The 20,835-nt window shown below is 35.8% G+C and overlaps 1 protein-coding gene across 1 annotated transcript; it reads right to left on the bottom strand.

The window, feature by feature from the left end:
* Positions 1–14,509: 14,509 nt before the first annotated feature.
* On the bottom strand, positions 14,510–19,955 carry LOC122797248 (interleukin-6-like). Its single transcript, XM_044066096.1, has 3 exons — positions 19,848–19,955; positions 19,590–19,736; positions 14,510–14,903 (listed from the first exon to the last, which is right to left on the bottom strand). Exons 1-3 carry the CDS (start codon positions 19,941–19,943, stop codon positions 14,727–14,729), a joined length of 420 nt encoding a protein of 139 aa, XP_043922031.1. The 5' UTR covers positions 19,944–19,955; the 3' UTR covers positions 14,510–14,726.
* Positions 19,956–20,835: the final 880 nt, after the last annotated feature.

The raw sequence follows: 20,835 nt of genomic DNA on the forward strand, positions 1-20,835 counted from the left end.
AGATTAATGGAAAGACATATACATTAATCAATGTATATTGGATACCAGGAATTGGCATTAATACAGTGAAACACCATCTCAATAAGATCATATCATTTTCTATAGGAGATATTATTTTAGCAGGTGACTTTAATTGTATCCTACATGAAAAAGATACTACTACTATAGGAAAAAGGAAAATTACATCTAATGCAAAACATTTAAAGGATTTTGTTAATTTATATCATTTGAATGATATTAATAATCAGATAGATTCAAAATCATTACCATACACTTTTTTTCTAACAGATATAAAACTTATTCAAAAATAGATAGAGTCTTTATTTCTAACCAGATGGTAACAGACTTAATTAATTCTAAAATCATTTCGTGTCCTATATCAGATCATAATTCAATTGTCTTTGAGTTTATGATAAAAAGTACTTACAATGTTCAGATCAAAAGGATACCAGCATACTTAACTCAACTAAAAGACTATAAAGATTATATACTTACAGAAGTGCAACATTTTTTAGACTTAAACAATACACCTGAAGTCTCCATTGTTTATGTTTGGGATGCTTTAAAATCATATTTATATGGAGAAAGTATCAGATGGTATAATAATAAAAGGAAATCTTGGGACAAGGAATTACTAGATATTCAAAGCAAATTAGACTCATACAAACATAATAATAAAGAAAATATTATGGACAAAAAAGTAATTGAAGAAATAAATAAATTAAATGAGAAATACAAAGAAATTTTAACTCATAAAGTTAAAATAACATTAGAGAAATATAAGTTTTTGTCTTACTCAATAAGTCCCAAATACTTACATAGACTTAAAAATAAAACAAAAAGGTTGAATAAACAAAATCATATCAAAGAAATTTTCTCTCCAAGGAAAAAGAAGAATGTTTCTAGTTTACCAGAAATATTAGATGAATTTAGAAATCACTTTCACAAAATTAATCATAATAACCTTAACATGGAGCCTAAGATAAAATAAAGAAATTTATAACTACAAACATGAACAAAAAACTTAATAAACAACAGACTAAACTAATGGATAAAAATATTTCATATACAGAGGTTATTACACAAATAAACAAGCTTAAATCAAACAAAGCACCAGGTAATGATGGTATTATACCAGAGATCTATAAAATTCTTCCCAAAAGTACTTACTCATTAATACATAAGGTTTTTATTTTGGCCCAAAATGAGTTAACAACTCCCCCATCTTGGCAATACACATTTATTTCACCAATTTTAAAACCCAATAAAGACCCAACCAGATGCACTTCATATAGACCTATTTCATTACTTAATGTTGACTATAAAATGTTTATGAGTATTTTTGCTGATAGATTAAAGACGATCATCCCAGGCATTATAGATATAGACCAGACAGGCTTTATTGTAAATAGAAATACTTTTGATAATATAAGGAGAACTTTAACGTTAATTGATTTTGCAAATAGGAAAAAGAAAGATTTAACACTTATTAGTCTCGATATAAGTTCAGCATTTGATTCAGTAAGTTGGGACTACTTGTTTATCTTACTGAAGTGCACAAACTTCTCAGATGCATTTGTAAATCTAATTGAACATCTATATAAAGGAGCATTGGCTTACATTAAGATAGGAACATATGTCTCACAAAAAATACCCATTTTAAAAGGTACAAAACAAGGGTGTCCACTCTCTCCACTATTATTTACTTTAATAATGGAACCTTGGGCTAATTTGATCAGAAACAGTACTGATATAGAAGGATTTGATATAGATGAAAATACAATATCTAAAATTCAACTTTTTGCAGATGATGTTCTAATTACTTCAGCTGGATCTAACTCTTCTATGCAGTCCTTATTTGATAAAATGATGGATTTTAAAAATATCTCTGGTTTAATATTCAATGAAAAAAAAAACTAAAATATTACCAATATACACACGAAAAAATGTCCTCATTAATGATTTTAACAAATATATACCCAACTCAGGTCAGATAACTTACTTAGGTATAATATTAACTAAAGATATCAAATCTATTACACATAATAATTGTAGTACCTGTCTTCTTAATATACAAAATCTTTTCAATAGCTGGAACAATATGTTTTTTACCATGGAAGAGAGACTCACAATTATTAAAATGATAGTATTCCCTAAGATATTATACTTAATACAATCAATAATACTCCCACCTACAAAAATAATTATTAAGAAATTGAATTCACTAATGTTAAATTTCTTATGGGCACCTAATAGACCTAAGATTGCATTAAAGAAACATACTAATAGCTGGTCTCAAGGGGGCATTTCATTTCCAGACTTTAATTTATATACTATCTCTTCTATTATAAAAGTTATTACTTTGTTAATAGATCAGTCATATGTTGCAAGATGGAAAGATTACTGGGAACTAATTAGCATTCACTTCATGAAAATCTCTTTAATACATAAAAATATTATTGTAAATAACCCCATGTTGTGGTTACTAAAAGAATTTTGTACTTCATCCATTACACCAAAATATATAGTTAGTTACCCATTAAAAATTATTATCAGTTATCGTAATTTTATATTCATGCATCCTAAGTATAAGGAATGGAATTTTATTCTATTCCCTATAATGTATACACAAGGTATGCTTTTGTCAACCACCTCTGAAAGAACTCATTTAGTCACAGAGAATGATCTAAAGTATTGGTAGCAGTTGCTGTCTGATAATAAAGTAAAAAATTTAGACTTCTTAAAGCAAGAATTTGATTTGAGAGAAACATGTTGGTTAGAAATTCAGACTTTTAGACAACATCTTATTAATAAAATTGATTTAATGTCTTTAACAGTTAAAGAATCTGTTCCAATACTGATTGATTACTTGATATTAAATTTACAACATAGAGTTTCTGATAAAGGTAAGCTCTCATACATACATAAAATTATCAGAGAAGAAACTCATTACATTTCAGATACCTATTGGAATTATTTCATTTCCATTAATGGTGAATCACCAAAACAACAAGATAAACAATATATATTGGAATCTGCTTATAAAACTACTTCTTCCATTAATTGGAGACTTTTTACTTGGAAATTTTTACATAGATCCTTCTATACACCTTTAATGATGAATAAAATAAATAATAAAGACAACTTATGTAAAAGATGTAATGTAGAAATAAATGCTGATTAGGCACATATGTTTTATGACTGTATAAAATTGAAGGAATATTGGAAGTTAATCAATGATTTTTTGCAGGCCCTTTTCACAGATAATTTCAATGTTTCTAAATCACTTATATTATTTAACACACCTGTTCCTAAAAGTGTTAAAAAAGTTAAACTTCTCTTATTATGGTCTATTCTAGCAGTGGCTAGAAAAATAATAACTAGAAATTGGATTTCAGATTCCCCTCCTTCATTTAATGAATTTAAAAATGTTATGACTGAAGTGTGTCATATGGAATTGATGACAATAAAATCAAGAACTACTAGAAAAACATCTTATTATATTATATGGGATACTTTACAAAACTTGTTAAAAAAATCTTAGTCTCAATAGCATGACATTATAGTTTAATCAATTGATTTGATTTGTAGTGGATGTCTTTGTAAATACTTTGGTTATTTTATTGAATGTTATAACTATTTCTATTTTAATTGCTTGTATAAAATTGTTATGGTATTTATTTTGTATGTTAAAAACAATAAACTTGTTTTAAAAAAAAAAAGAAGTCTGATAAAACAAATGGACACAGTAATTAGGAGCATCCATAGTAATCCATGCAATATAACAGAAGTAAATAGGATATATTACTGTGCAGCTAAATTAATAACTGATAAAGTTCTACCACAACAACGTAGGATAGTGAGGGAAAGGATGGGGAGAAATCAATACCATGATGGAAGTATTGAACAAAGAAAATTATAAAACAATTAAGACAAGAAGTGTCACTGTTAAAAAGTATAGAAGAGGGAACAGATCAACAAAAATATTTAAAAAGATAGACGTGATAAAGGCAATGCAGTATTAGAACAGATGAGGATCTATCATGCACTATTGCAAATAACAAACTAAAATCTCAGTGCAGACGGAAAAACTTAGAAGATACGCAGATAAATATAACAGAAAAGTACAGAATAAGCAATTTATTGATTATATGACCCAAAAAGTTTTATAGAGATTTGGGAAACAAGGGAAAAGGAATTGAAAGACCATCAAAAAAAGAAGAAATAGAGGATCTATATTAAATAGATGAACTTCAAAATGTCGAACGCTCACATGAGCAGAAATTCAGGAACTCAAAATTGCTATTGTGGGGGCTGTGTCCTCCCCACCTCCCAATAAATATATATTCCAACTCCGAGATCACACTACAGTGAGGAAAGGACAAATATTCCGATCTTCACTGTACTGTGATCCAAAAAAATAAACATCGAGTTCCTGAATTTCCACTCGTGTGAGCGTTCGACATTTTGAACTTTCGTCGATCTAATATAGCCCTGAAATAGATGCATTTTGTAGAAGTATTTATGAAGATCCTGTGGAACATAACAAAGATGCTAAATGGATAGAAGAAGTAAAAGAAATACTAAGAAGTTTAAAGGAACGGGATATGAAATGGGATGAAGTAACAGCCAAAGAGACTAAAACAAAGTTAAGAAAAGCCTCTAATTGGAAAACCCAGAACAGACACCAACCTGGCTAACAAGAGGAAAAACAATGCTCCTACTTAAGAGTGACCCTGCAAGCTGCCCTAAAAATTATAGACCAATATCTTGCCTTCCGATGACATATAAACTATACACTGTAATTGATGCCGACAGAGTTTATAGTCATTTAGAAGAAAACTTGATTATGGCAATAGAAGAAAAGGGAAATAAAAGAAAGTCATGTGGAACAAAGGATAATTTGCTGTTAAAGTCATAGTGGAGAACTGTAAAAGGGTGAAGAATCTAAGTATGGCATGGATTGACTACAAAAAAGCATTTGATAGTATCTCACATTCATGGATAAAAGAATGCTTAAAAATGTGTAAGATACACCCTACACTGATTGACTACATTACAGTGATCAGGAAACAGTGATAGACCACTTTGCAATTAAGCCACGATAAAGGACAAATTATTATCCCAAGGATAAAATTCAAAGGGGGATATTCCATGGCAATTATTTGTCATCACTGCTATTCTGTTTTGCCCATAATCCATTAAGCTGTCTACTTAACAGCTTAGGCCATGACTATAATTTGGCTCCTAGAAAACAACAAAATGTTAAGACTTCTCATCTTCTCTTTGTTGATGATTTAAAACTGTATAGCTCATCAGATGAGGAACTGAAAGCACAACTGCAAGTTGTCAAAACTTTTTCAGATGATATAAGAATATAATTTGGTCTTGATAAATGTGCAAAAGCAACCTTTAAAGCCAGAAAACTGCAGCACAAAGAAAACATCAGTTTGGTGCAAGAATGTGATATAAAAAAACTTGAGCAAGAGGGAGTCTATAAATATTTGGGAATTGATGAAGGATTAACAATAAAACATGAACAGATATGAATACAATTTAGTAAGGCATACTTTAGAAGACTTAAATTAATCCTGAAAATAGCATTGACATCTAGGAACAAAATTTAAGCTATAAACCAATTTGCTCTTCCTGTCCTAACTTACAGTTTTGGAGTGATTGACTGGCTCTAAAACTTGGATAGATTAGACAGGAAAACAAGAAGGATGCTTCATACTCACAAAATGATTTATGACAATCAGTGCATACCAAGATTATATATTCCCTGTTCCGAAGGAAGGATGGGCCTCCTTGAAATTGATTACATATATAGATTTCCAGTCATTGGACTGTACACATATCTGCTGACCTGACAAGACCCAAACGTAGTGAAAGTTTTGAAACATGAGGAGAATAAACTAAGATGACTTCTCTGCTTAATCTGACCGAAGCATATCGGCACCAAACAGGATTGGAAATCAAACCAGAAGTAGATAAAAATCAGGCAGTAACTGAATGTGACAAATCCAAAAGAAAGAACATAAGGTGAAGGACCAGATGAGAAGGCAAGAAATGTGCAAAATGCATAAATATAGTTGCAAGTATAGAAAACATCTGGAAGAACCTCATGTTGATGAGGATCAAACATAGAAATGGTTAAGGAGAGGCCAATTCAAACCAAGAGATGAAAGATTAATATTGGCGGCCCAAGATAGTGGGCTACATACACATTGGTTTACAAAGTCCATTGAACATGTGGGAGAAATAGACATACATAGGTTTTGTAAAACTCTTGTACACCTCGGTGCTGGTTGTGACATACTACTTGCAGAAGGACTGTATACTGAAAGGCATAATAATGTGGCAAGACTGTTGCACTGGGGATTGTGCAAACATTATGGTATTAAAGTGGTTGAAAAACACTAGAAACATGAGCCACAAAGCATCATAGAAAATGATGAAGCCTACATCACATGGGTTCACACATTACCAAAAGTTCAAAAAATAGATGTGAGAACACCAAATATAGTAGTCCATGAGAAGAAGACAAAAGTAGCATTGATCGCTGAAATTACTGCGCCCGGTGACTACAGTGTCTTATGTACAAAGAGACACAAAGTCATTAAAATACCAGGAATTACAGGCAGAAACAAGGGCAATGCGGAAGAAGAATACCCAGACAGTTCCAATAGTAGTAGGAACAACGGGTCTTATAAAAAAGATGATGATGATGAAGAATCTAGCTGAGAAAAAAATATAAAATACACTAAGGAAAATGAAGTCAGGAAAACTGGCAGTTTCAGATGAAGAAAGTGGACATATGTCACGATTCTGTGTGCATTAGAAAAGAAATGGCTCCTGTGAGTACTCATAGCAGTACAGTAAGAGAGATGTATCCCAGATAACTGGAGAGTAACTAGTATAATGCCAATGTACAAGAACAAAAAGAATATCCACATCTGCGGACAGTATAGATGAATCAAACGCCTGTCACACTGAGTGATGTCACCAGACAGAGTGATCGATAAACATGTACACAGAGCAGTATAAAGTAAGGTAGGGGATCAGCAGCTTGAAGTCAGATCACGATTCAGCACAAGTGACATGAAGTTTGCAGTGAGGTAAATATTGCAGAAGAAGCTGTAGATGAGGAAAAATCCCAACTAGGCATTACCATACTTGGAGAAAGCATATGACAAGATCCCAAGAAGGCTGTTTTGGGCAGTCCTGCAATAGTTTGAACTCATATAAGATGTCATAGCATTAGTTCAGGCTATGCACATAAGCCCAATGACACAAGTATAAATGGTGTTTGTATGCACGGAGGAGATTCCAGTGGGAGTGGGTGTGCATCAGGGTTCAATTCTGAGTCCAAGCCTATTTATATTGGTGATGGAGTACATAAGCAGCAGGTCACAGTAGACAGATCAACAAAGCTGCTGTACACATACAGTGTAGCACTGCAAACACTCTCTGAACAGAAGCGTCAGCAAATGATAGGGGAATAAAAAGCAGAACTGAAGGCATGTGGAATAAAAATGAGCACAGATAATAGAGTGGTCATGCTAGCAAATGGGGACAGGAATTAGAAAAAGATGAGATAAACAAAAACAGCAGAAAATATTAATAGCTACAAGTTGCAGGGAGGTGTGGTTGAGGTGAAAAAAAGTCTGAATGAGGAGGTCAAACCAAGAATCCGAGGTGCTGTCATGAAGTGTCTTGAAGTGCCAAGGGTAGTCTGTGACAGAAGAATGCCAAAGAAGCTGAAAAGTAAGGTGTACAAAATGGTGGAGTGACCAGTACTGATGTGTGGTACATAGAAACGTGGACAGTAAAGACAGAACAGATGATGAACCTGGAGGTGATGGAAATGCAGTGCCTGAAATGTGTAGTCGAATGTACATTGTTGGAGACAGAAAGTAATGAGGGTATCAGAGCAGAAGTAAAAGCAGACCCTGCTGTACAGAAGGAGAATGTGGCTAAATAGCAGATTCCAAAACAGGTGTAGTAGCTACATGGACGCATGCATATTTTCAGGGTGAGCAAATGGGCCACCTTAATGTTCCGCTGTCCATCACAACATTCCATGATGCTGACTCTTGTGGCTACTACTCTTTAGAATATTTATTACTCTGCTCACCACAATGCATGATTTCCTCAAAGTATTTGTGCATGCCATTAACGTGGTACTCCACAGAAGTGGTCTCCTCTGTATCACAAGGATCTGAGGATGTCGCTCAGGACCTGCAAACTGTTCACTCTTGCTTCTCCTCCATGGATCTTACAACAAGACTATGCCATTTGCCACCACCCCTAGATTTAAAGCTCTGTCCCCTTGGTTGGAAATTAAACCTCAATCAGTGTCCTTATGGCAAGGATTAGGAATGTAAATATTTTGGCTTTTGAATACAACAGGAATCATATTTTAAAAATGTTTAGCAAAATGCATATCCAAATGAAATGCAAATTTAGCTGAGTGATATTGGATTGCTCAACTTCTTACTTATAATACAAAGGTGTACTTATACCTATAAGTTTATGCCCTGGCTATCCTTAATTATAAACTCTACCAAAATTTTCTACATCCTGTACATCTGCTTACTTATGTCAACTTTTATAAAATGTTATAACTTCTTCACATATATTAGAATGTCACTGCTCTGTTCTTTCTAACTTCAAGTGGATCCCTATAAAATAAAGAGCTGTCCTTTGCTGCCTTATTTATTAGTTTTTGAATCTTCACCAGCTTGTAAATTTTACTTTCACTCTAATTGTCTATCTCTTCAGTCATTTTACCTTCATCGGTGGAAGCTTTGCATCCCTCAGTGACACAGCTCTTATAATAAAGCATTTTCTATCATCTCCCTACATCTGTGTTCATTGGGCTTGGAATACCATACCTCAACATATCAAGACCCTTCGGGCTTGGGATACCATACCTCAACATATCAAGACCCTTCAGGCTTGGAATACCATGCCTCAACATATCAAGACCCTTCGGGCTTGGAATACCATACCTCAACATATCAAGACCCTTCGGGCTTGGGATATCATATCTCAACATATGAAGACCCTTCGGGTTTGGAATACCATACCTCAACATATGAAGACCCTTCGGGCTTGGGATACCATACCTGAACATATCAAGACCCTTCGAGCTTAGAATACCATGCCTCAACATATCAAGACCCTTCGGGCTTGGAATACCATACCTCAACATATGAAGACCCTTCGGGCTTGGAATACCATACCTCAACATAGGAAGACCCTTCCCATTCCAGCTTTTTTTATTCTTTCCTAAAATGTATACTAACTGCTGTTGCTTTTAAATATTTGCATGATACTACCGAAGGCAGCACTTTATGATTCCATACTCCATCTGAATGAAAAGTATTTATAAATGTATGATGCTTAGCAGTGGCACTAAGGGGCAGAGTATAGAAAGGATTTAGGTGACGATGACTTAGTATATTCATTGCTTTCTTTCATTCTGCCTCCATGCATTTGCTCTGTTAATTACAGTCGTTATATTGCTCTATCATTATTGTTCACTGTAACTGGATGTGGCTAAAATAGGTCATGTGCTCCATCTTCTCCCCTGTCAACATAATAATGGCGTATAAACTGGGGTTACTTTAAATTATATTTGATGCATTTGCTTTTTTTTCATTAGAAATACACCATCATTTGACCTGTATTGCATTGGCCCCTAATTCACAATATTAAGAATACTGCAGTTTGATATAAGGAATCTCTGCATATCACTTATTGCAATTAATGTGATACATGCCTTGGTAACATTTTCTTTCACTGATATAGATAATCAATGTAGATTCTGAGGTCCAGAGCAGACTAAGCGATTCCAAAATTACACACATTACTACAGAAACAAGTCAGAAAGATGTTATTGTAGCTGTGAGAAATGGGTTGTGAACTTATCTATTGAGGATTGCACTTTACCCCATAAGACTGTCAAGGAGTACTTGGCACTGTATAAATCTCAGGATGCACACCACACTGCACCGCTGCATTTGTGCAACACTGTGGAGAGGAAGAAGAGCAGGCAATGATGCATCCCGCTGACAGGATACATGGATGCATGGAAACATTACCAAAGTCAAAGTCAAAGCAAACTTTAGTGTCATTCAGATATACACAGCAGTGCAAGCTGAACAAAATTACATTGCTTTGGTCCCTGTGTAAGACATTACAATGAACACATAGCTTGAATGACAGTACGGCTAATGCACATACAGTAGTAATTAAAATATTAACACAATAGATTACCACAATTGCACAGGAAGACATTAGACAATATTATACTAGTAGGCATTGCAAGACTATGACTTCACATTGTGATTGCTTAGAATATTGCACTTCATCAGTTGTAGTATGATATATTCTGATGTTCATATTGCACATGTATGGAGGGGTGATTAACTCCTGACTATTGCACATTCAGGAAGTGAGCCCTTTGCTTCAATTAGTCATATGTCTTACTACCCTCCCCATCTTTGGCTACAAATTACGGTCATCAAGCTGTATGTACACACACACACAAACACACACACACACACACACACAACATATATCTATACATATATAGAGATATATATGTGTGTGTGTGTGTGTGTGTGTGTGTGTGTGTGTGTGTGTGTGTGTATATATATATATATATATATATATATATATATATATATATATATATATATATATATATATTCTTCTTCTTCTTTCGGCTGCTTCCGTTAGGGGTCGCCACAGCAGATCAACTGTTTCCATTTCCTCCTGTCCTCTGCATCTTGCTCTGTCACACCAACTACCTGTATATCCTCCCTCACCACATCCATAAACCTTATCTTAGGCCTTCCTCTTTTCCTGTTACCTGACAGCTTCATCCTTAGCATTTTTCTCCCAATATACTCTGCATCCCTCCTCAGCACATGTCCAAACCAACGTAATCTTGCCTCTCTGGCTTAGTCTCCAAACCTTCCAACCTGGGCTGACCCTCTAGTATACTTATTCCTAATCCTGTCCATCCTCGTCACACCCAGTGCAAATCTTAACATCTTCAACTCTGCCACGTCAAGCTCTGACTCCTGCCTTTTTGTCAATGCCACTGTCTCCAACCCGTATAACATAGCTGGTCTCACTACCCTCTTGTAGACCTTCCCTTCAACTCTAACTGGTACTCGTCTGTCACAAATTACTCCTGACACTCTTCTCCACCCACTCCATCCTGCCTGTACTCTCTTCTTCACCTCTCTTCCACACTCACCATTACTCTGAACTGTTGATCCCAAGTACTCTACTCCCTGCATCCTCACCATTCCTCTATCCTCCCTCTCATTCACACACATATATTCTGTCTTAGTCCTGTTGACCTTCATTCCTCTTCTCTCTAGAGCATATCTCCACCTCTCCAGGGTCTCCTCCACCTGTTCCCTACTCTCACTACATATCACAATGTCATCTACAAACATTATAGTCCACGGGGACTCCTGTCTGATCTTGTCTGTCAACCTGTCCATCACCATGGCAAATAAGAAAGGGCTCAGAGCTGATCCTTGATGTAATCCCACCTCCACCTTAAACGCATCTGTCACTCCCACCGCAGACCTCACCGCTGTCACACTACCATCATACCTATCCTGTACCACTCTTACATACTTCTCTGACACTCCCGACTTCCTCATACAATACCACAACTCCTCTCTAGGCACCCTGTCATATGCTTTCTCTAAATCCACAAAGAAACAATGCAACTCCTTCTGACCTTCTCTGTACATCTCCATCAACACTCTCAGAGAAAACATCACATCTGTAGTGCTCTTTCCTGGCATGAAACCATACTGCTGATCACTAATCATCACCTCCCTTCTTAACCTAGCTTCCACTACTCTTTCCCATAACTTCATGCTGTGACTGATCAGTTTAATCCCTCTGTAGTTACTACAGCTCTGCACATCACCCTTATTCTTAAAAAAATTGGTACCAAAACACTTTTTCTCCAATCCTCAGGCATCCTCTCACTTTCCAAGATTTCATTAAACAATCTAGTTAAAAACTCCACTGCCATTTCAACTAAACACCTCCATGCTTCCACATGTATGTCATCTGGACCAACAGCCTCTCCGTTCTTCATCCTCTTCATAGCTATCATTACTTCCTCCTTGCTAATCCACTGCACTTCATGATTCACTATCCGCACATCATCCAACCTTCTCTCCCTCTCATTCTCTTCATTCATCAACCCGTCAAAGTACTCTTTCCATCTGCTCAACACACTCTCCTCAGTTGTGAGTACGTTTCCCTCATTATCCTTTATCACCCTTACCTGCTGCACATCTTTACTAGCTTGTGTATATATATATATATATATATATATATATATATATATATATATATATATATATATCTGTGTGTGTGTGTGTGTGTGTGTGTGTGTGTGTGTGCAAGTTTCCTTAAGAGCACACAGAGACCACAGTCAGTCCAGGGCTAGTTTCACTCTCTTCCTCCAGATCCCCAATAACACTTCCCACTGGCACAGCTATAGAGTTGAGATCTCAGCTGAGTGACCAAGCCAAGAATTCTAGCACCCTCTCTGTCCAACTAATGCTTCGTGTCCCTGCCCAAGTAGCTGACACACACTCTTTGAGGTTTGATTTACACACATTCAGACCTGGGAAAGGCTGGCACAGGTATACTAGCTATGCCCCCTTCTGTCAAGACTATAAGGTAGTTTCCAGTGCCACCACTCACTTGTTATCAGCTACTTTAAGGCCCTTAACAAAGGGTTCCAATCTTACTGTGTAATATTAATACTAATGCAAATGGTAGTCTGACCAAGAGCAAGGCTATTAGGAGTGGCCCATACAGCGTCACCAAATAAATATGCAAGTACTCTGAAAACTTAAATACCTCTACACAGACCAGCTACAATGAAAGGTTTAAATATATTTAATAATAAATAATAAAAGAACAAGACAATACAAAATATATAGTCAGTGGAATCACAGTAATCACAGTTCAAACCCAGAGGAAATATTTAAAATAACATCAAAGTACAGCTCTCACACACACACACACACACACACACACACACACACACACACACACACACACACACACACATATTTATATATCTATTATATGGAATTTTTACATTACACTGACACATGAAAATGTCAACAGCAAGAATATCGACTGCCAAACATTGACGAAGGAAACGTCAGCACTCAACTGGACATGTGCAAGTAAAACCTTCACTACATGCAACCAACAAAAAATAAAATAACATTGTTTTTCCATGAGGGCAAGCTGCTTGTGCCCCCCCCCCCACCTCCAGCTAAATATATATAGTAACGCCAAGATTGCACAATCCCTGGGAAAGCGAATAATTCCTCACCTGGTGATTGTCAATCTAGCACAATTGTCAACCTTCTGCATATACTGACCTATTGTGGTCAGTGTTCTTGCTGCCAACATTGTGGTGTGTTCACTTATTGCAGCAGAACTATCTGCAGATAGATAGATGTGCATGTGCGTGTATGTCTGAGAGCATTTTAATATGATTGTTAATACTGTCTAGTTGTCTTCTGTCTTGTTTCTCAAACTTGACATAACATTACTTATGTACTGACTATCTCAAATACTTCCAGCTATGCTGACAATGTACATGTGCTTTCTCTGACTAATTATACCTGACCACTGGCAAACTCTTTTATATTATACTCATTTTATCATTTTCCTGACCTTTGTATGTTTTGTATGTTGAAGCTTTTCTCCAAGACCCTCTAGCAAAAATGTCTCTCTCCAAATTAAACTTCCTGACTAATGAATGCAAGCAAATAAGAAAATGAATAAACAATTAAACAAATTTAGTGATGAGATGATTTAACAGTAAGTGAAGTACATTTAGAAATTCATTAACATAATTCTGAAGACTTGTTGCGAGGCACCAATAACTAATACAGGTAGAAGCTGTCTGACCATCTGACAACTAAAGTTATTGAACCAAGTGTAAGAGAAAGTCAAATGGATTTTTGAGGTTCCAAACATGGTTTAGAAATGTAGGCATAAACCTTAAAACAGATATAACTGAGGTGACAAAATCTATAAGAGTCATTTCAGCCAGCCATACCTCCACTACCTTTGCCAAAGACAACAGTAACCTGAGAAGAGAACTTGTGCTGGATAGTACAAACATCATGGCATGGAACAGTTTAGTGCTGTGTAAGTTAAGTAACAAAATGGGGGGTGGAGAACCAGTAGCATGAATGTTATGGAACGTTAACAGCAGCACAGTAAAATAAAATAATGGATGCAGTAAAATGTAAACATTCTTTTTAGAATAAAAATTATTATTTAATATGCAAACAGTGTATTGTGGTAATAAATAACAAAATAAATATTTTGCATACCATAAAATTATAAAACTATAAATTGAAATACATTTTCAATAAATATGAATATTATTAATATATTACATTTTTTCAACAGTGTACAGCTTTTCAACTTCTTATATAAATATGAGACACCATCATTTAAAATTCCATAAATACTGTCAATAAATATCTTTCCAAACAGAATAATAAATATTATTTTTTTTTCTGCAATGTGCAGTACCTTTGTTCCTAATATAAACTTTGAGTCCATAATGCTTTTAAAGGTTTTACAAAAATTCTTGAACTAAAACGTTCTTACTCTTCAGACTAATACATGTCAGTTTAACTGTTCTGAACATAACGAACAGCTCTAATGATTTTCTCCATGAAATTGGTGAAATCTCTGAGTATAAAGCTGATAGTCAGTTTCCTTGTCCATTCCTGATTAAAAGAAAGAGATTCAAGAAGGATCTGTTGTTCATTCTTGTCCATTTGTTTCACTCCAGATGCATCTTTTAGCTGCAAAATACAAGTATAACAAAGTGATAAGAAGAAGGTGCATATAAAGTTAAAATGTTACAGATGTTAATATCTAGATTATAACTGAGATCTGGGCAAGTAATGTTTTGATTATAGGTGCTACTATAATGGCAGAAGATGAGTGATAAACTTAATTTGGTGACACGTTTCAAATTATAAAATTCACTGTCATGATGTTTGTTTTCTACAGATTACAGATAGTGAAGTAATTACTTTATTTGAGTATACATGCCAGATTAATGGTTACATGCAGTTATATGTGGAACATTTTCCAGTTTAATAGGTGTTGCAGTTCTATTAGAATGATCAGTGTTCATTTATACATTTCACTGTACAATTAATAGCTATTAATGATTTTCATTGTTTTAAGATATATGTCTTACTGTATAGTTAATAGTTACTATGATTTTCACTGGTTTAGACTGTACAATTTGCTGCAGAATTAACATCTGTTATGATTTTCACTGGTTTAACTTACATTCCTGATTAACAAATTAAATACGATACTACAGAATGCATTCTAGAATGACATTTTGAATCATATAAAATATGGTGGCAAACTGCACATTTACTAAATATTTAGAAAATAAATTATTGGGTTACATACAGCCTTAAAGCCCCCTCCCTAAACAAAACAACAACTATTATGACTTTTTTGCCATAATTAAACCTATTTATAATGAACCACAATAACTGTCTGAATGTAATATCAGGTAAAGGACAAAGTTCTCAGACATGGTAGAATTTGCATAGTATTACACACAGATTGTAGGCATGCAGTATCCTAGCCCACTCTATGCCCATATAAGGATGCTTGTCCATCTCTAGGTACGTCTGTGATGGTGGTGATACAGTAAAAATGTTAATTCCAAAAAAGTGCTACTGAAAGCAACCTTAGCTACTTAAAAAAGAACATATATATTTATGTCATAGTATATATATATATATATATATATATATATATATATATATATATATATATATACACACACACACACACACACACACACACACACACACACACACACACACACACACACATATATATATCTGCACTAGATGTGATTGACTGTTTTTTTTAACGTCATAGAATATCAGCCCAAAATACTGACTGACAGAACACCATTATGTATCCACTCCCATCCCTTGAGACTACAAGTCTCTAAAGACAGCCGAGTCGGAACAAGTGTTTAGTGTGTACTGTACAGTAAGCAAGCAAGTGCACCACAAAATAACCACAAAGAAAAGAGTTTTTGTAACAGCAAACCCCCTTCACTCCCAGGCCTCCTTTCTTTACTGCCCTAATGTTGAGGTCAGGGCACATAAAAAAGTGTGATTGCTGACATAGGAATTACTAATCAGCCTGGCGCTTTCTTGGAGAAGCTGCGATCTCACAGAAATGAGAATGGCAGTAGGATTCAAGCAGCAATATATCACTTCTGTAAACAGAGCTAGGAGGACAAGAGCAAAGAGACGTTCAAAAGATTATGTTTGAGGAACTGTGATACAAACACAATGTCATAGCAACAAGCTGGCTATACTCATATATAAATGTATATGGTTGATAGCAATTTAGTCAAAGTGAAACAGGTTGGAGCAGTTTCATCAGTTTCGGGTATGTACATTGTGATCTGGTATGCCCATATAAAACAGTGCGATGCTAAAACAGTTGGAGGGACGAAATTTCTTCATATCCCCACTGTTGCTTGATGCCAGGGTCAGGATATTTAGAGATGTGAGTGAACGGGGGTTGCAAGGGCATGCACTCTGCAAATATACTACTTTTAATTAGTTTTCCCAGGATTTGAAGGTGTGTGTGTGGATGTGTGTGTGTGTGTGTGTGTGTGTGTGTGTGTGTGTGTGTGTGTGTGTGTGTGTGTGCGTGTGTGTGTGTATGTGTGTTCCCGTGCACGTGTGTGTTTCCATGTATGTATAGGGAGGATAAAATACCTTTTACTGTCATAATTCTGAAAAAAATTCAAGTGCTTGATCTGAAACTTAATTTTTGAAGTATTTATTTATTTATATTTTAAATGGATTAAAATAATGTGAAATGTAAAGGGAATTTGATTGCAATTCTGTTTCCAAATAATGTAATGTGTTCCACTGCTATAGCCCTGTTTGTGGAATTGCAGATTTCTACATGGTACAACAACCATGGGCTTTGAACATATAAGTGGGGGCTATGAGATACAGCACAGTGGTTCAGTACAATCATAGTCCAGGGGCCGCAGTTTAATCCTGACTTCTGGTCACTGCCTGCATCAAGTCTGCATATATCCCCCATTTCTGTGCTGGCTTTCTTTGAGTAGATTTGGTTTCCTCACTCATCCCAAAAACTTGATAATTGATTGGCTGGGGGACTTATCCATATATTTCAATTCTGTATTTATCTATGCCCCTATGGCCCTAGTATTGGCTGAAAATGATCAATGGAGTATTTCACTTCCTGTTTAAAAGAATTATACAATGATGGGCCATTCTTATTAAAAAATGTGAAAGCTGATTGGATAGCCCAACCAGCATGCCCCTTGTAAATTGAGCATATACCAATAAAATAAACTTGAGCCGTTGAACAACCATTGAGCGGCTGGACTTTCTGTTGGAATATGCTGAGGGACAGAGCAAAACAGAAGAAAAAATAAGGTAGATTCACAAAAATCAAGAAACAGAGATGTACCTAATTTTCCTACGATCTCTGCATTGCCCCATGTAAAATCTTGACAGAAGAAAAACAAACAACTGAGATTCTATTTTCTCAATTGCTTTTCCTGCACTGCACTGATATACGGTGCAAGCATGGGGAAGTAAGTGCCACATGCACATGCAGTGCATCAGTAAACAAGGAAAAAGGCTGAAGAACACTACAGCACCATTATACAAATACATTAAGAACAGTAAGCAATTTCCTTCTTAAATAATGTTGTGTAACAGCAAGAACCCACTCATGGATGGGGTATATATTAGGATTTACCCACAGTTGGTTTTATTTAATCACTCTGGCTTCAGTCTAGTGATCAATCCATCAATCCATGCCAATCATGGGGACATCCTGATATGCTCACACCCACTCATGAGTTATGGTTTAAAGATACAGCAAAAATAAATAAAAAATAAAGCCTCCAAATCACCAGCAAAACTGTCTCTTTTGTGATTTTAATGGTTGCAATATTATATTTAGTTTCACAATTTCATATAAACTGCTTTTTAAGAACAGGTTCAGTCAGAGGCTATTTTTGACACATTATCAAATACTGTATTTTCAAATTTGGTATATGCATACACACACATATACACACATACAGTACATGCACACACAAACATATGTACAAATGATGATCATATGATTGCCTTTCAAATCACTAGCTCCTTGATGCCCATTAAATTGACTAATAATTATTGGTAACCCCTTCATTCACGTTTATGAAGTCTAAAAAATAACCATCAACAGCTATGTCACTTCATCTGTAACTACAGAGTTTACTGATTTTTACAGGGAGGCAAGCCCCCTGCACTCTCATGTGGGGGACTGTGGCTCCCACTAGTGCCAAATAAAACTAGACACACACACACACACACACACACACACACACACACACACACACACACACACACACACACACACACACACACACACACACACACACACACACACACACACACACACACACACACACACACACACACACACACACACACACACACACACACACACACACACACACACACACACACACACACACACACACACACACACACACACACACACACACACACACACACACACACACACACACACACACACACACACACACACACACACACACACACACACACACACACACACACACACACACACACACACACACACACACACACACACACACACACACACACACACACACACACACACACACACACACACACACACACACACACACACACACACACACACACACACACACACACACACACACACACACACACACACACACACACACACACACACCAAGATTGTACAACAGTGGTTAAAATTATATTTCCCTACTTCCCAACCTATCAGTGATTTTACTGTACCTTCCCTAAGCAGTCCACAGCCTAGCTGGTCTGCCTCTAAATTCATTTGTTGACTGGTGTGTCCTTTGGGTCCAAGATGGAGAAAATTAGTGATTAGTGACAGATTATATTAAACAGTAGCGTGCAGGGGTCAGAGCCCAACTTGGGGTTATGGGGCACCCTATTCCTCACAAGAAATGAGCCCCTACATGGGAATCAAATTACCTAAATCCATACATTATTCTACATTTCAGCAAGAAGTATCTCACATTTCCCACATTTTTGAAAACATTTTTAAACAGAAGAACATTTATTGACAACTATAAACATTTTGTTTGTATACTGGAATTATTTAATGTCAGCTATTTTCCTCTACCTTTCATGTGGAGACAAATATTTCTACCATCTATACAAGGACATTTTTTACAACTTTTTTGTTAGAAAATGCTTCTAGTAAGGAAGTAACGCATTGAATATTTTTGCTGTCTTTTGTATGTGCATTAGAGTTATGCTATGCATCATACTTTCCATTAGCATCATTTTGGTTTTATTTCTAGAAATGTTTTATTTTGATGGAAGTAATCTCACTTGAAAGGGAAAGATACTTACCACCATCTTAATTACATCAGCGAGATGCTTGGTAGCATGTTGCATGTTCTTTATTTGCTTCTCCTCACCACCAAAGTCATTTTGTACAAAATGCAAATATGGAAGATACATGTAAAGGCCAATAGAGATCTTCTGGAAGCATTTTTCCTAAAAAAAATAAAAACACAGCTTGGCTATTGGTAATAGAAATGGCTATCCTAACTATTGTTGTACTGTTATATTAGGGCATTACATGACAAATTCAGGAATGTCTCTAACCTTGTTGAAATCTGAAGCATAACATCCATCTTCTTTTGTTATCTTTGGAAAATGTAGACCATTGTGTGATAAAATTTCCATACCGCTATCACACATCAAATACTTGTCACAGACCTGGAAGGTAAGAAAAAGAAGCAGAAAACGTTATGACGTAGTCTCTGAGCACAGAAATACATACTGAAAATGTCAGTTTCAACCTGGTGCTCTCTCATGCTGGTCTCCCTATCAGCCTGACAGCTCCAGTGTTTAATAATATATGTGGTCAATGCATTACTTATTTAGTGTATACCTTAATTCAAGGGGGGTTCTCCTTGCATATTTTAGAAAGCTGATGACTTTTTATCCTTTTACCCTTTCTGCCCTCTCTGTCCCAGTCCTTTGTACTGCAGTAATTCTTTCATCAGGCATTGTGTTCCTTTTTACACGGCATGTGGAGTCCTGCTCTCAATTCCCAGAAGTCAATGAATGTGTTATGTGTAGCACTGCATCATATCTGAGCACTACAGCATCCTGGGTTATGACATCATCGGGGATAACAGCAGTTCACCAAATCTCTTAAGCATACCATCTGGTGATCAGAAACTAACCAAACATCAATATTCATTAACTCAGACCATTATGTGCATGTGGGGACTATACCTGACTGATTCACATTATGACTATTCCCATCAGATCATTTTATTATAGTTATCTAACTCCTGCAATTGACTGTAACATGTGGCTGTACTATCACCAGTAAAATAGCCTTCTTTCCCACTATTCCACATATCCCACTGCTTAAATGATCCTTTTCACTCCCTGTATCTTTTCTGCCGTCTTTTGCTGTAGTATACAGCACTCAGGGCATTAGCGTCATACAATTCACATTTGATGAATTATGCATCCTAAAACCATGCTACTACATGTATGTAGGCCTGTATAATCAGAGCAGTCTCCTTGCCACGTATTGCAAAACAACATATCTTGCTTTATTCATTTTCTTTCCAGT

The sequence above is a fragment of the Protopterus annectens genome, chromosome 3.part0 (assembly GCF_019279795.1).
Source record: "Protopterus annectens isolate FY-2018-M chromosome 3.part0, PAN1.0, whole genome shotgun sequence".
Taxonomy (NCBI): Eukaryota; Metazoa; Chordata; order Ceratodontiformes; family Protopteridae; genus Protopterus; species Protopterus annectens.

What these genes read in the sequence shown, in the direction of transcription:
- LOC122797248 (XM_044066096.1), bottom strand. Translation starts at nt 19,943, where the DNA reads ATGTGTGATAGCGGTATGGAAATTTTATCACACAATGGTCTACATTTT. An exon ending in ATGCTTCAGATTTCAACAAG is followed by an intron (nt 19,737 to 19,847) that starts GTTAGAGACATT and finishes TATTTTTTTTAG; the next exon opens with GAAAAATGCTTCCAGAAGAT. An exon ending in CTGATGTAATTAAGATGGTG is followed by an intron (nt 14,904 to 19,589) that starts GTAAGTATCTTT and finishes TGTATTTTGCAG; the next exon opens with CTAAAAGATGCATCTGGAGT.